Source organism: Dreissena polymorpha, chromosome 12 (genome assembly GCF_020536995.1).
Source record: "Dreissena polymorpha isolate Duluth1 chromosome 12, UMN_Dpol_1.0, whole genome shotgun sequence".
NCBI classification, from domain to species: Eukaryota; Metazoa; Mollusca; class Bivalvia; order Myida; family Dreissenidae; genus Dreissena; species Dreissena polymorpha.
Window position 1 is genome coordinate 30,439,052 of NC_068366.1, and position 16,770 is coordinate 30,455,821.

The window sequence follows — 16,770 nt, forward strand, 5'->3', positions numbered from 1 at the left end:
TTATTTATTTTGACCTTGCGGTCAAGGATAACACATGAAAGTGCAAGAACTTATTTCCAATGGGGTCCTTTTGTTTTTGCTGAAGAGACAGTATACAGAAGAGACAGTATTCCTAGCTCTTTGCGAATAGATCCCTTGGTTCTTTTACGTGCTCAGTGTATAGCACCGATACACGCGAGAATTACCTGGGTTTCATACCAGTACATCTCTAGTTGGGTGGGAAACACTTAAAGCATTTCTTGATATAAACTTTTAAGAGACTGGGTTGACGTCCATGCATTCTGTGCTTGAAATATGTATCAATAATGAACGCACGGGTAACTCAGTCAATGAAAAGAACAATAATACCGTTAACCATCGTGAGTTCTGTAGGAATACATAAACGAATACATACACGTTTCTCATTGTCATGTTTGTTATGGGACACCAGCTTAATCTTATTAGGGGCATTTCTACGGCATTTTCCATAAATCTTATCAATCATATCAGGTTAACGGGACTCAATTGAGAGACGTAAATCTCTGAAGTTTGAAGTATTTTTTCATGGTTTAACATTGTAAGTAGATCAATATATGCGTGGAAAAATTGGATAGGTAGGTCTATTATGATCTGTAATTGTATCTGTGGTAATTTATATTTTAAATGTTGCAAATTAAAAGAATTAATCATTTCAAATCGAAACTTTTTTTTTGACTACTCTGTTGAAGTGTTAAATTTGAACGGTTACAGCGATATATTTCTGTTAATTAATTTCCAGTTCCCCGTCCAGGAATTGAACCAGGGACCTCTGGAATGGTAGACCAGTGTGTTACCACTAGACCACTGCATCACCCGAATTATGTTCTCCTCTTTTTAAACTCTCATTCCAAACCCGATAATACCAACATGGGAGAAAATAGTAGAAATTATAAATAAACTTTAAAATAGTGTTTCTCGACGTGTAACGATCTTTCCTAAGATTTGATAATTATGTTCTGCTCTATTTGAACTCTTATTCTAAACCCGATAATTCCAGCATGGGAGCAAATAGTAGAAATTATAAATAAACTTTAAAATAGTGTTTCTCGACGTGTAACGATCTTTCCCAAGATTTGTTTTTTTTAAGAAAATCCATTTAATTCTGTAATGACAACTTCATCTTGTACGTATGAAATGGTTTACGGGTGAAATAAAAATGCGATGTATTAGTTAATAAAGCGCGTACATAACAATTAATCACTGACTCCTGACACATGATATTTGTGTGTGTGTTATATTGCATTATTTTTTGTTTTAGCTATATTGAACATGTTAGTTCCTATCAATAACAGTTTATTTTCATCAGATAAATAGTTTGCTTTTCAACTTTCAATGGTGTTTTTAGTAATTAAAACAGTAAATCCCTTATGTATAGTCGTGTAAATTTATTGTGCTTAACGGTAAACACTTTCAATATCTTAAAAATATTAAACCTATAATTTCTCCGTGACTCACCTCGTATATTGAGCGTATCTGGATTTAGTTAGCTGGTGAAGATATTTGTCATTTTACAGTGAATTATTTCTGCAGTGTGTGGTATGCTTGAACTTTCCTTAAACACTTGTGATAGAAACATTAATGTCTTCCAGATGCATTTCAGTTGCAGCGAGCCTTACCCGCTGCAGTAAGACACTGCTTAAAATACCATTGGCACCCATGGGTGATGTAATGACGGTAAACCCTAGACCAGTCTGTCATCCTTGGACAACAACCAACTGCCAATCTGCTTGGCACTTATCTATTCATATAACATCAAGCGTTTTAAAATTCAATGCGCTTTATGCGTGAATGCGCATTTGAATGAACATAGTTTTAAACTATATTTCCAACAAGGGTATTCATTTTCTGAAAGATCAGGGTTGCTCAATCAAGCGATCAACTTTCTTGCGGGAAATATCAGTTCCCAACCGCTAAGTTCTATAACACCAGACACACGCGTTCGCTGTTGTATGTGAATTTGCTATGATTCACGAATTAATTGCAGATGTTACAGATAAAATTGCAATGTAAATTAAGATGCAGTCTACGATGTATTGCACATAAGGTAACGTTAAAACAGTTAATTATAATGTAAGCTACGTCAAATAGTAATTGCGTATGTAACGTTCCATGAATGTGTGTATATTTTGTTTTAATTGTAAATTTTAATAATATTACACGATGTAAAATTAACGTAGTAACTGAATATTCTATTCCGGGTAACCTACGCTATGTCGGGAGACCTATTGCTGGGGATAGGGTACTCCAATACTGCTGTTATACCTAAGGTAAGGACCACAAGATACGGCATCAGCTCTTTCCGCTTCAGCGCGGCCAGGCTTTGGAATTATCTACCGCAAAACTTCAGAGACCAATCGAACTACAATTGCTTCCGAAGTCTGGTCAGCGCATGGAGTGGAGAGTGTTGCGCTTGTTCTTGCTGTTCCGCAGCTTCATAGCCTTATTTATTTACTAAATTTAGTTGTAGTTTTGTTTGCAGTTAGTTTTATTTGTACTGCTTTTTTTTTCGCTTGCATTTCCCTTGTTTTCTTCTGTTTGCTTTGTTTGTATGTGTAGTTATCATCCCTTTCCAGTCTCTATAACCCTAAGAGCGTGAGTACTTTTGTTTTTGCCTAATTTGTGTGCATGTATTTGCTGCTTTTTATGTCTTAACTATGAAATATATTCTAATTTGTGTTATGCACTTGTGAGGAAGTTGCTGATCAGTTCTTTCCAAATCTGATTTGGGGGATATATGTTTTTTAGAATTGTCTTATTTGTCGCACTTTTGTGCTTATTTTCCTATTCAGTTTCTTATTTATTTTGTTTTATTGCAGTTTTTAGACCTAGGTCAAGATCAGCAACTTCAACACAAATTTTAATCTAATGTATTATTTCTGCCAATTGTATTTGTGATGTTTGTAGTTTGCCAGTTATTTAAATTTTGCCTCTGCATGAAATTATTTGTTTTAAATACCTCATGTCTTAAAAGTCTATAGGATTGATTATGTATCATTTAATGCTGATGTTTGTTTTAAATATGCATGTTATTTATTGCTATTATTGTAAATGTCGGTTAATAGCTATTCATAGCTAATGTTTCTTTGTTACACATGTACCGACTTAAAATAAAATTTGATTTGATTTGATTTGATTTGATGGGATGACATTTAAAACTTAAAGAGATACAGTTTAATTTAATTGGAAATAAATCAAAATCAGGCATTATACTGATGATCGTGTTTGGTGTTGCATAAACACATTCTTTACACATTTCTAAAGTCATCTCAAAACCATATGCTACCATAAAGAAATTGTACCATGTGTTACGTTTTTAGTAATTATTTTCCAGACAAGGGACCAATATTCTTATATGGTCAGCTAAGTAACTGTCAATAATTAAAAAAAGGTTGGGTTCCTTATTGAAAGTGTTTATTTCGCATATATTGACCATCATTCAAACTGCAGAATTATCAGCGTGTTACTGTACGTCAGGAAAACGAATATGATTATGAACATGGAATTATTGGAAATTATGTTATTTTGTTAGATGCGGATTATGTGTCTCAAAAAATAATTGAAGTTGTAATAGCATACATTCATAAAGACTATGTAATGGCTATGGATATATAACTAGGAATATATTATTTAGACACTTTTGTTCACTTCATGCCAACATTTAATTTAGTTACTGGTCATCGTTTTTAAGAACGTAAATGATGTAACCATTGATTATTTTACGTATATTAAAGATTATCACCAATCATGTTAAGTTTTAACTGACAGCAGAACATATGAGTGGAACATACTTGGAAATGTCATTACTTTGACCATACTGAGACCACAAAATCCTGTTGATGTTTTCCGTCACAGACACTATGCAGGGAGCGTATATCTTAACTATATAATGGTTTTATACTAAAAGTTTTAGGAGCAGTAAATGTCTTAATTTAACAATTATCTCAGCTTCGAAACAATAAAACCAAATATATAAATCAAATTGAACTGGTAAGATTTTAAATCTAGTATTTAAGTAACACATATATATCTTGAATACAAGATGTCAATACAGTCATTAATAATTTAACTAAATTTCGCATAAATTATCTCACAACGTACTTTCCATTCGAGCACACATTTATTTGATAATATTATTATTTAATTATTCACATATTTCGATATAACAGACACTAATTGAATGAACTAGTGATTAAAAAACTATATGTAAGTATGTACCATTAACCAGATTTATCAAAATATATCTGTATATAATATATCATGCTTTATTATCATTTTCGTATTTTTTTTACATCAAACATAGCGGAAAAATGAAAGTGCCATATAAATCAAATTTTCAATAAGTGTACCAACGCTTGTTGACCCCATCGGCCATATATTGAAGCGCGTTTTAGCCCAGGTATTGTTCTAGAACGTTATCTGCCTCTGTTTGCAGCGTGTTGAAAACATTTAGAGCGTTCACTCATTCTGTCTCATCAATGAATTGCGCGACTTGAGCATAAATATTAAACAATTGAAAAATTGTAAAAATACACATGTTTAAATAAAAGCATAAACTTAACAGACATTTCGAAGAAAACCATTTCTTAAAGGGCAAAATGACAACGCTATTCCATATAATCTGCCGGGTTTCAGTGCTGGGCAAAATACATATGGTGTTTGAGTTATGGAGAAAAATATTTCTCTAAATGGCTGGTATTATTGTTTTGTACAACATATGGGAACAAGTCATACGGTGGAGGCTATTTTGGAAGATTAAAATGTTATCTATAATGTCGGTCTCAATTTGTTTATTTATTATCTCTACTAGATGAACCTATCAATCTGAATTTAAAAAGGCTGCTATACTAATGCTATTTTAATACAAGAAAATGTATTGAATAATGAAACGGTGTGCAATTATATTACTCTACCACTGGTGTCATTAAATAAAAGTGTTACGTAAACTTTACTCATACTTATGCTACCAAACCATGTATGTGTCTCTTTCGCTTCTTCCAATAATTAATTGTTTGAATCTAATGCGTATGCGGTCAGTCGGTGTTTCTTTATGTATAGGGAGGAATGTGTTTGCAACACGGGAATAAACGCACATGTTATTGTATCTATCCTTACTTCTTGTATGCCATCATTTACACTGAATGATCCCCCAATCTAGAAAGCGATACCGACAAATAAGTGTGGGTCGAAGACTCAATCTATTGTATAAAACGATCAATTACCATATTGCGTAACAAAATATATAACACAAAACTTAAAAAAAATTAAGTATATTTTTAACCATGTATAATCGAAGAATCCTTTCAAATTAGTTGTTGAAAAGTGGACATTTTAGTCGACAAAATATCGGACAATTGTCAAATGATAATCTTATGAATATGATAATAATCGTTATTGCAAGACAAGCAAATACAATAACAAATACTTCTCAATAAATCAAAAGCGTATTTTAGTATAACGCACCGAATAGTAACCGATCAAATTTCAGCTCCAGTTATCAGACATATACTTCGTTACTTGATAAGCATTGCTTATTTGCGTCAGCATTGATTCTCTAGTCTGCTATCACCGTCGGGGTTCCTGTTTCTTATCGTTTAATTTCTTCACGGATTAGATTCGTCAAACTCATTCATTATGCTTTTGCGAAATTTACAGAAGCGTCAGTGCGTATGAGAAAGGCTGTTGTTTTTATGTCAACCCTCAAGCCGTAGTAAAGATCGAATATTCTCAAAATATTCAACAAAAACAGTCATCGCAGGTGTGTCGGTCATATGGAATTGGAAACGTTTCCAATATGTTGCAAGGGGAGAGTTGAAGTATTCTTGGAAAAGAAACGCGAGTACTAGTTTTTTTTATATTAATTCTATGCTCAAGTAGGAGATTCGGTCGATTCAACGCGTCGATTCTAGTTAAACTCATGTTTCCTTTTTTGTTTATGTGCTTAGTGGGATTTGTTATTGTTGTAGGGATATTGGTAACTTGCTATAACTTAATGATAAGCAGATGATAAAGCCTCGGTGGCTCTGCTGATGGAGTTGAAATGGGAATGGTACGCGTTAGGCGTCTGAATCGGGCTTTCTCATGTTAGAGCTTTAACTTAATGCTAGGACATGATCAGAAACGTAGTCATATTTTTAAGCGACTTTTGGTGTTTAAAGAAGCAAAGAAGCGTGAAAACATTTCAATATAATTATGTATTTTTCAAAAATTGTCAAATTTCTAAAAACTTAATTGTTCTCCATTTCTTTCCAAGTTTCTTCACCGATGAAGAAGAAACCAGCGCGTCATTCAATTGGAAAAGTTTACATCAGCACACATTGTTTTTGTTGATGTTTATTAATTTTCGATATTTATTCTCGTTGTTAAAATTTGTTTTGTTTCAAAAATAAAAATATATTTATTGAGGTGTTGTCCATCTCATTTTTTTAAATATACGAAAGTTACCAGTATTAACAATTACATTTCATATTTCATTTCATATTAAAAGGCTCTTTTAATAGCACACTTTTGCACACAAGATAGGGTTGGTACCAATTAAATTGTAAGCCAATCTTTCTTTTTGAATCTGTTAACTGCTTATGCTATCGTTAAACGGCAAGTGCTGAAGGCGCTATCGGTTAAAGGGAACCATTCATTAAGCTATTGTTATCTCTCAACTGTGTCTACGGTTTCCACGCTCGATACATGCTTAAGAACAATGTGTTGCCTATGCAAAACAATATACGTTTATGTTATTAAAAGTATTGTTCGTTACGATAATGCGAAGATTACGAAGCATAACTCAAGATTCGGCTCAAATAAGTTTAATGGGGTCAAGCATCAAATTGAATGTAAACGTACCGACGAAACTGTTTGAATCACAACCTATATTATTAATTATTGTTTCATGTGGGTAGCGCGCACGAGAGTTTGAATAATTGCGATGATCTAGTGTAATATAATTTAAATTAAGGTTCATGGGGGGATAAAATTCATTAAAACTTCGCTTTGGTTTTTCTTCATTGAATGTGGTACAATATGGTCAAACTATATATCATTTTAAAGCTAAAGACGGATAGAATAACATAAACACATTTTTGACAGTCAATATTTGTGTGCTTTATTCATATTTTGGTTTAAAACCAATATATTTTTACACTAATTTACAAAATCTCAATCTAAAGTTAGGAAGGATATGCACTACCTTAAGTGGAATAAATACAAAGCTATATACATATACAAGGTTAAGTTAGCAACATTTCACAGAAAATTATTGTCATAAAACAACAAATGAGTTTTTATTCAACTGCCTTTTTTGGATAAATATCCTAAACAAAGTTCTAAAAATATCTAAAACGTAACTACTTTTTAAAAATCCAGGTATGGTGGATAATAAGAGTCACAATTCTATTTCAAAGGCTTAACAATTGTGTTATTTACCTCTCAACCAAATTGCAAATTTTAAACCATCTCAAATTGAAATAGATTGCAGACGACATTTAAAATTGTAAAGGAATAAAAAGAAATTGGCAAACGATTGATTTTATATTTATATTCCTTCTACCCATTTTGAAAGCGTGGCCATCGCTGTGATCCGTAGAAAAACGTGCAAAACAAATCGGTCGAAACCACGTGCAGTGGTGAGAAAAACGGGTATGTGTATACACATACCTGAGAAAATACAATACTTATTTTGACAGTTGGGTGGCAACTAGTAAAACAACTTTTAACATTAATCAGCAAGAGATCGCACTAAATAATAGAAATGACCACGTAGAGATATCATCACATACCTTATTACAAATATTATCCAGCTGAAAATTGTCCCCCACACGTCTTTTTTAGTTTATTTGTATTGTTTTTCTGGAGCCGAAGTGCATCTCACAGACTATCCATCCAACTTCCGTTGTTTTCACTTTCGTTATTAAAAACTCCGTTTAAAAGAATTATTTCTACTTTTAGATTGTTAAAGCGATGTATTATTATATATTATCTATAGAATAGTATACCGTGGTGTATTGAACAGAGTTACGTATCGATCTTTCTATCAGTCTGTAAGCGTACTATTTTATGCGCAATAATATATGTCGTGTGATTCGACAACGATTGTAAACATTGGTGAAATGCTTCTTACATAGTTATTCTTTTGAGTGTTTATGAGGTCTGATCGTGCAGTTTGCAAACATCAACGGAAAGATTACAATCCAATGCATTTGTCATCGTCAACCGTTTGGAATGTCAATTAGGCGATGAGTGAGTTTTTAGCATGTTTCTTTCTATTTTATTGATTTAAAAATGGCCTCCCCCATGGTGATGAAATGACATGTGTTCGAGTTTTGATATTTCTAGATATGTAAACTTTTTTTACTATTTAAGCGTAACTTGCCCTCGTCAATGTCGATATTATTCACTAGTGATATAATTTTCCGCCGAAATACGTGGAATAAACATGATTCAGATTTTTGAAAATAATGTTTATTTTAGTGTTAAAATCGCTTTGTATTTTGATTGATTTTGTGGATGTTATGATACGTTGATGTACAAAATTGGTAGCAGTTTGAAGGAAAAACATCCTTTAAAGCATATATGTATACATTTTCAATGTGGCACTCTTCCTTTAGTCAAATTTGAGTTCAATGCTAGGGGTCCCACATTTTTCAAAATGAAGCCTCTACATGAACCTTAAGTACATTTAATAACTAAACTATTCATGAAATAACTATCGTGTAGTGTGTACAATCGTATACTTGTAATAGACTAAATGCTGCTGCTTGCAAGGAATTTTTTTATTAACGATGCATTATTATGTTTTCATAAGTTTTATTCAGCTTTAAACTTGAATATTGTTAATTATGAACTAATAATAAATAAATACAATATATACATACAATTGCAAAACAACATCACTTAAAATAATGTAAGCTCCTACAAAAAGGTTGCCGTAATTTTAATGTTTATAACATTTTACTACTGTGTTTGATGGTGGGAATGAATTGTTGTGTTGTGGTTTAAAAATAAAAGTGTACTCATTTACAATCATGATATTGTAGAGTTTATCCGAGCACTTTTCTGTAACACAGATGCAAAATAAAAATGGAATTTAAATTGACATAAATTAAATTAAAATTCGCACCAGGTGGGCAATCAAGATTTTATTACATTTCTGCAGTGGCCATATATAATGCCAACAATTAAATATCATGACTTTATCCTCTTAATTACTTACACATATAATCAGGCTGAGAGAAATAGGTACAGCTAATGTCAATGTGGTTAGAGTAAATGAACCATATGTTATATGTCTTAACACTTTTATTTTAGCAAGGCTAGTTTCATTCTTACGACTTACCAAACAAAAGTTACCGTAAAATCATACACATTGTACGGCTATGATAGCACATATTAAAGAAAGATCAAACGAATGTAATCTAATTAAACGTCTGCCTAAAAATGATACAGTTAATTTTATTAAACTTAGCGGAATGGGGCTAGTTTTTGCATTTCATTTTATCATGCTGATTCCTGTTTTCCCGAAAACGAAAACGTGATTCACAAGCGCGTTGTTTGAAAGAACAAGTCCCGTTATTTTAGTCAATACATTAGTTAATGTCGGGGGCGTCTAAGAAACCAAGAAACAAACAACGGTAAAAAAGTTGATGCAATAAATTGAGATATCCTTTGTCATAATTAACAAAATAACTGATCTCCTGGAATGTTGTTTGTAAAATGGTGAATGAATGGTATATTTCTAAATTAAAATATTGAAACAATGCTTAATATACGGCCCTTTAATGACATTTGTATCGTATGACGATTTAAAGTAGATTTTGTTAATAAAAGACATTGTTTAAATCGCCGCACTGATTAATAAACAAAGTCATACAATAAAATAATTTCTTCTCGCAGGGTATAAATGAACATTTAACTTATATGCAATTTTACAGGACATAAAAATGTCAGTATATTCATATATTGGCAATGTTCACCTTCAATGGGACTTTATAATGCCCCTTTAGTTATTATTTTGTTTTTGTTTTCCAAAAAAATATTTTCTATACTGATTCAATCAGTAAATATCAAATGTTGTATCGATAATTTTACATTGTACCTTATGTGTTCCTTGCATAACGCAATGATCTCTTAAATCGTCGTGAAGAACATGAAATGAAATTTGAAACGTCAGCTACAATTGAGATGAGCCCATGAACACTAGGGTTTTCGACCTTAATGTACTACATGTATACACAGATTCAGCGGTGTTTCTCGGGATCTTTTCTAAGTCTGCATATCGCCCCCTTGCTGTCATCTTACATTACATGTCAGCATTCTCTGCGATCATACATGTACTCTTGCGTGTTTTTCTATCGTCTGTTAGCGTGACGCTCCAGTATATGGCAAGTGTTAACCATTTGCATGCTGGGAAATTTGTCGTCTGCTAAAATGTTGTCTGCTGAATTTCTAAAATTAGCATTTTCTTTGCTTTTTTTTCAAAAAATACTATCAGAATAGCAAACAGTTTGGATCGTGATGAGACGCCACGTTCTGTGGCGTATCATCTGGATCTAAACTGTTTGCAAAGGCCTTCAGTATTCGGTTCCAGCACTGAAAGAGCTAATAATCTGCAATACGATATTTTATACAGAAAATTGAACAAACCAGACAGAAAACAAATGGTGTTCGTACAAAATATTCATAGATTGATTAACTCGGTTAAAAAAATGATTATTGTTAAATGTGTAACGAACTTTTGTTACATTTGATAGAGTGATTAAAGTTTTGTTCATTTTGTCATGAAGTCAAACACGACATTTAATGACTATTTATTTCCTTATCATCATGGTAAAATAATTCTGTACCATAGTGTACGTAACAGTTGGAAAATATTCAAGGAACTATTATTATTAATGTTCTGCTATAACGGTGTCAATTTATAAATATTATACATGTTTTGGACATCATCGTAAAGAAACTAACCAATTGCACATGCATTAAGGTGTTTTATTAATTATCTTTTCTTACAATTCAAAGGATAGGCATAATACTTTATGGTACGCAAAGTTGGCGAGCATTCGTGACGGAATTAATGAACGAATTGCACATTATTATTGGGAATAGGGCAACTGCAGACACTTGGAATACTCGTGTATACCTATATATACACATGACATATAAATTGAGTCTTTTTGATGGTACACATAGTGCTTTTTGTTAATTTTTTGACTATTGGAAACGGATTTAGTTCGATTTCGGTTATAGTATGGATTTCAATTACTGTATCACATTATTGCCTCTTCTATAAAGAAACAAAGTTTCTTCTAATGATTTCTTATATATCGACACACCTAAACTGGATGAGGTAAATTAATGAACAATGCAGCCCGAAATTTGCAGTTTCAAACATGGAATCCGCAATCCTTAAAGCCACACAACTTATTTTGCGCAGTAAATTTAAGTATAAATGAGATACATGTTTTATTTATGCCAATTTGAATATAAAATCTGGTAGCTACAAGGTAGAAATCCGACTTTTTTGCGCTTCTAAAGTTAAAAATAATCGCGTTTGTCGAAATGGACGTATACGTCTTGAAATCCTACTTTCGGTTTTAAAAGCGGTATCGTTTAAAAAATAATAAAGTACTTGCAAACTAGCCTATAGATTAAATTTTATCTATGCCAATTAGAATAAATCTTGTTGTTAGAATGTAAAATTCCGTATTTTTTTCGCTATTAAACTTAAAATAATCGCGTTTGTCGAAATAAACGTATACGTATAGAAATTCTACTTTCGGTTTTACAAATAAAAAAAAGTACTTGCTAACTAGGCTATAGATTTAATTTTATCTATGCCAATTAGAATATATCTTGTGGTTACAAGGTAGAAATCCGTCTTTTTTTGCGCTTTAAAACTTAAAAATAATCGCGTTTGTCGAAATGGACGTATACGTATAGAAATCCTACTTTCGGTTTTAAGATTGAAAAAAATACTTGCTTACTAGGCTATATATTTAATTACAATTTTGCACACTTTCAAATGTCATCCATATGTATAAATTGATTAACATGTAATTCATTTCAAGGTGTGTGACTTAAATTCTAGTTTAACGTCAGTTTTAAAATCAGTGGACATATATAATACAAATAATTAACATAGAAAAAAACGTCATGAACAGTCACGAGTTGAATTGGCATAATGACTATGTTCATGCACACGTTTCAAGCTCTTGCTCCTGATTGGACCCCTTGTACTTGACGAGCATTTCCCGGACGATGTTCCGGAAACTGTTATCACGAACGCCGTAGATAATTGGAAACAGGGCACATATCATGGAAAAGCTCCCTCGGTGAAATATCACAAACGCGTTCAAAATCACTCCGTGGACCTCAAGCGCGTGGTAGTTGATCGACTCGGAGACCATATGTAGACAAAATGTGATTATCAACGCAATGATACACGTTATCGTGATGATGAGAACTATACATGTTTTTCGCAATAATTTTTCTCTAACTGCAAGCTTTGATGAAGTTTTACGAAGATTGCCAGGGCGATTGGCTTTAATATTAATTTGTCTGCTTACCGGAAACACTACACACATAATATTTTTAAACGTGGAATTCATAGACGAATTATTGTCGCCATTTTGAACACTCGTCGTGGTATCAAATGATACTATTTTTGCCTCAGTCAGTGTCTGTTCCATTTGTTTTGATACAATCTCTTTGTTATCTGTGTCCGTGACATTATTTTGATCGTCCGTCTTCACTTTGGACAATTCATCAGATGAAGAACGAGCGAGTGAACTATTGTTTAAGTTAGACTGCGCTGTTCGAGAGCCTTGACGGTAGAACCGCATTAATATTAATGCATATATGGTACACGTGACAATAATGATGACAGAGACTGGTAGTCCACCCAATAAAAGCAGGAAATACACGGCCCATTCTCTGTTGTTATGCATGTCATCCGTTGCGCAAACTGTCACAGTAATATTCACGTCTTTGTACGATGTCTGGAAAGAATGGTGACCACTCACCACGCCAGGCGTCGTTGCTAGAATTAACGATGCAATCGAAGTGATAATACTTAAATTCCTAGCCGTGTTGGCCTGGATCTGCCAGTCGTATGGCCGGCACACCTTGCGGAATCGGTCCAAAGCAATGAGGAACAGAATGGAGTAGCAGTGAATGATTGTATAACCGAAAACGTAGGCAGAGGTGCGACAAAGCCACGAGGTTGGAAAGTTGAACCAGTAGTGCATCTCTCCTATCTGCGTCGGGAGCATGATGGTGCACTGCAGCAGGCCAATCAGTCCGAGCGTGAAGAGGAAATACTTGAAGTTGCAGCGCTTGTAGCGGAAACCGTAGATGTAAATCACGAGGGCATTGGCAATCAATCCCACACTGGCCGTTAGTCCGAAAACTATGCTCACCGGCAGAATTTTCTTGTTGAATTCTGCGTTGTACTCTTTAACATAAACACTCGTGTCCAGTGTGGTGTTTTTCGGCGACAGCTCCATACCTTCCATGTTGTTGTGTTTTTGTTTATTTCACAGAATAGAATATATTGCCTGTATTTTCCAAACCCCACACGTGTTATAATAAACACCTCAAAGTCGCTCCTTCTATAACAATTGAACACATTGTGTTGTGTTTTATTAATTCCAAAATAAGTATGAAACACGCGGTTGATCAATTTTACTTATAACCATTAGTCACCAACATGTAGTAGTTTATACACAAATAGCAGAAATTAAACACATATCATCTGAATCATACATGTGTATGTAATAGCGTAGTTATAGTAGCAGCCTATCCACCGCACACGCTTAGCGTTCGCAGTCGACTGTTACAATTCTCATAAGATCCGATGCTATATAGTACAAAGCGTGCTTGGATAAGCAATAAAACTTCGCTGGTTCGCTTTGATTGGTACGACGTTTAGATTGGAATCATTGGATACAGCGCTCTTACAACTGCCGTGGTAAGAATTCCTCGTGGTTTATGAACCAAATAATTTTTCAACACAATAATAAATTAATCAGCATGTTATATTTTGTCAATTTAATAAAAGCTGTGTTACAACCCGTTTTGCAATAAACCCGTTTTGCAATAAAATTATTGCAAAACGGGTTGGAGTGTCTTATTGCAATTTTTTTTTTAAACAACCCGTTTTGCAATAAAGTTATTGCACTTCTGGGTTGTTTTCACTTAATTTCCCAATTGGTGAAAATCACTTCATATATACATTCAGTTTAGTTGTATCATATTTACCTTGCAGGCGACATTTTAAACTTCCTTTATGCCGTTTCAAATCAATTTGAAACAAATAGTATATATGTGATGATTGTATTGCGAAACGGTTTGTAACTCACAACTGACGTTGCATGAAGACACTTCAACACGTTTCGACACACATTCTGTTTTGTTTTATCGTATTAAATCTCGAAATTCACCACCTTCCATGCTTTTTAATTTTAAGTTTTAACTCACAGTTTTTGTCTATTTTAAAACAATATTATTTAAATACAAAATTTGAACATCACTTTTAACTATTCCAATCCATTTGAATAAATACAAGAGTGATGATTTTATTGCAAAACGGGTTTATTGCAAAACGGGTTGTTATACAAAATTCTCATTGCAATAAGACACTCCAACCCGTTTTGCAATGAAATTATTGCAAATAAATGTGTGGTGATTTTATTTAAAAACGGGTTTATTGCAAAACGGGTTGTTAAAAAAAAATGCAATAAAACACTCCAACCCGTTTTGCAATAATTTTATTGCAAAACGGGTTTATTGCAAAACGGGTTGTTTAAAAAAAAAAATTGCAATAAGACACTCCAACCCGTTTTGCAATAATTTTATTGCAAAACGGGTTTATTGCAAAACGGGTTGTAACAAAGCTGTAATGCCCGTTAAGGTTCCAGTTTAAATAACTGTATACGTGTATAGTTTTTTGTTGTTTTCCGTTTTCTGCATTTTATGCACAGTATCAATTTCATCTATCTTGGCTACAATCACTTAGTATGGACTTATTGGTAAATCTAATTAAATTTATCTATTGTAGATTGCGTCATTTATTGCAGATTGCGTAAACAGTTTGGTTAATAATCGTGATTTGTTATATATATATTTTTTGTGTTTTAAGAAATAAAAAATAATATGCATATCTGCAAGGCACAGTTTATCCTGTAACGCATAAAATTTAATTAATACAAATGTCTGTGATTTACACGTGCATGCAATTTAACACAGTTTGTGCTTCACAAGATAATTAGAGTAATCGCTAAAATGTGGCAATATATCAATTGATATGATTTCACCTCCGTATTGTGGTTTTTGTCAAATAAAACACAATATGTTAACATAATTAAAGTGGAAAATAAGTACATAAATAACGAACACAATTTCGCCGATCTACACCCCTGCTACATTTTCAAGATAATAATAACAATTATTTTTGACGTCGGACCATATAAAAAAAAAATACTAAGAACACCACTATTGTGAGATATTTCTAGGTATGATTAACAAATGCTGTTATCGCCCATATTCCCGACAAATGGAAACTTTCGTGCTTTTTAAATACCCCGTTTTAGCAAACGACAACCGTGTCCACGTTACGTACTAAGGTCACAATTCTCAAAAAGGAAAGTTTAATAAGAGATCTATTTAAACTATTCCTGGCGTCAAACCATATCACAAATAAAATTGAAAATAATAAAAATAATACAAGTGTGAGATATATCTAGGTATGATAATCAAATGTTTTGAAAACATACCGCCAACATTGACGACAAACAGCAATTTTCGTGCCGCAAATATACGCCGTTTAAGCAAACGACACCCGTCTCCACGACAACCGTGTCCACGTTACGTACTAATGACACAATTCTCAAAAAGGAAAGTTTAATAAGAGATCTATTCTAGGTAACTATTCTCAAAAAGTAAAGTACAATGACAGATGTATTAACACTATTCCTGACGTCAAACCATATCACAAACACAATTTAAAATGCTAAAAACAATACAAGTGGGAGATATTTCTAGGTATGAAAATCAAATTGTTTGAAAACATCTCGGTCATGTTCAAAACAACGTAGCAACATTCGTGCTGCTTATTTACGCTGTTTAAAGGGTTGATGGGTTCACGATCGTTCTCCAAAATAATACGTCGGTCGGGTACACTGCACTTGTTTCCAGTATAATGTCAAACAAATTACACTGTTTGAACTTTGATTAAATCAAAAGTAACGAGAGCGTGTTGACAGTGTTGTGTATCGAATTTAATTATTTCGATTTTATCAATAAAATATTATTGCCTCCAGCACAGTTCTATAAAAACGTTTTTATCAGCCATATAAATATTAGATAAAGCCATAAGAAATATATAAATACCTTAATGTTTATGGCTAGTATCAAAAGCCCATCATATATTTGCAATATTAATACAATACACAAGATACACTTTAACCATAATTTTGAGTACGGTGAAATAGATAGGAAGATAAATCTACCAACAAACGGACTACACCATCTCATACATGCTCCGATAGATATTGAAAAGGAGCGATATGTAGAGAAAGTTACGCGACATGACAATTTCATTATATATAGGAGCTGATTAAATAACGCGCTGATGGCAACCTTAATTTTTTGTGTATTAAATAAATGTCATTTTCAATATAACTTCGCGTAATTTAACATCGGTTTTGCCTTTTTAACGGTTATCTTAATTTTCAGATGATACGTGTTTAAGTTTAAAGCTGTGCGCAT

The 16,770-nt window shown here is 33.0% G+C and overlaps 1 protein-coding gene across 1 annotated transcript; it reads right to left on the bottom strand.

The window, feature by feature from the left end:
* Positions 1–12,194: 12,194 nt before the first annotated feature.
* On the bottom strand, positions 12,195–13,517 carry LOC127852490 (cholecystokinin receptor type A-like). Its single transcript, XM_052386446.1, has one exon. It carries the CDS (start codon positions 13,515–13,517, stop codon positions 12,195–12,197), a length of 1,323 nt encoding a protein of 440 aa, XP_052242406.1.
* Between the last annotated feature and the right edge of the window lie 3,253 nt (positions 13,518–16,770).

Bases quoted from the DNA above. Each gene is read 5' to 3' on its own strand.
- LOC127852490 (XM_052386446.1), bottom strand. From the start codon at position 13,517: ATGGAAGGTATGGAGCTGTCGCCGAAAAACACCACACTGGACACGAGT.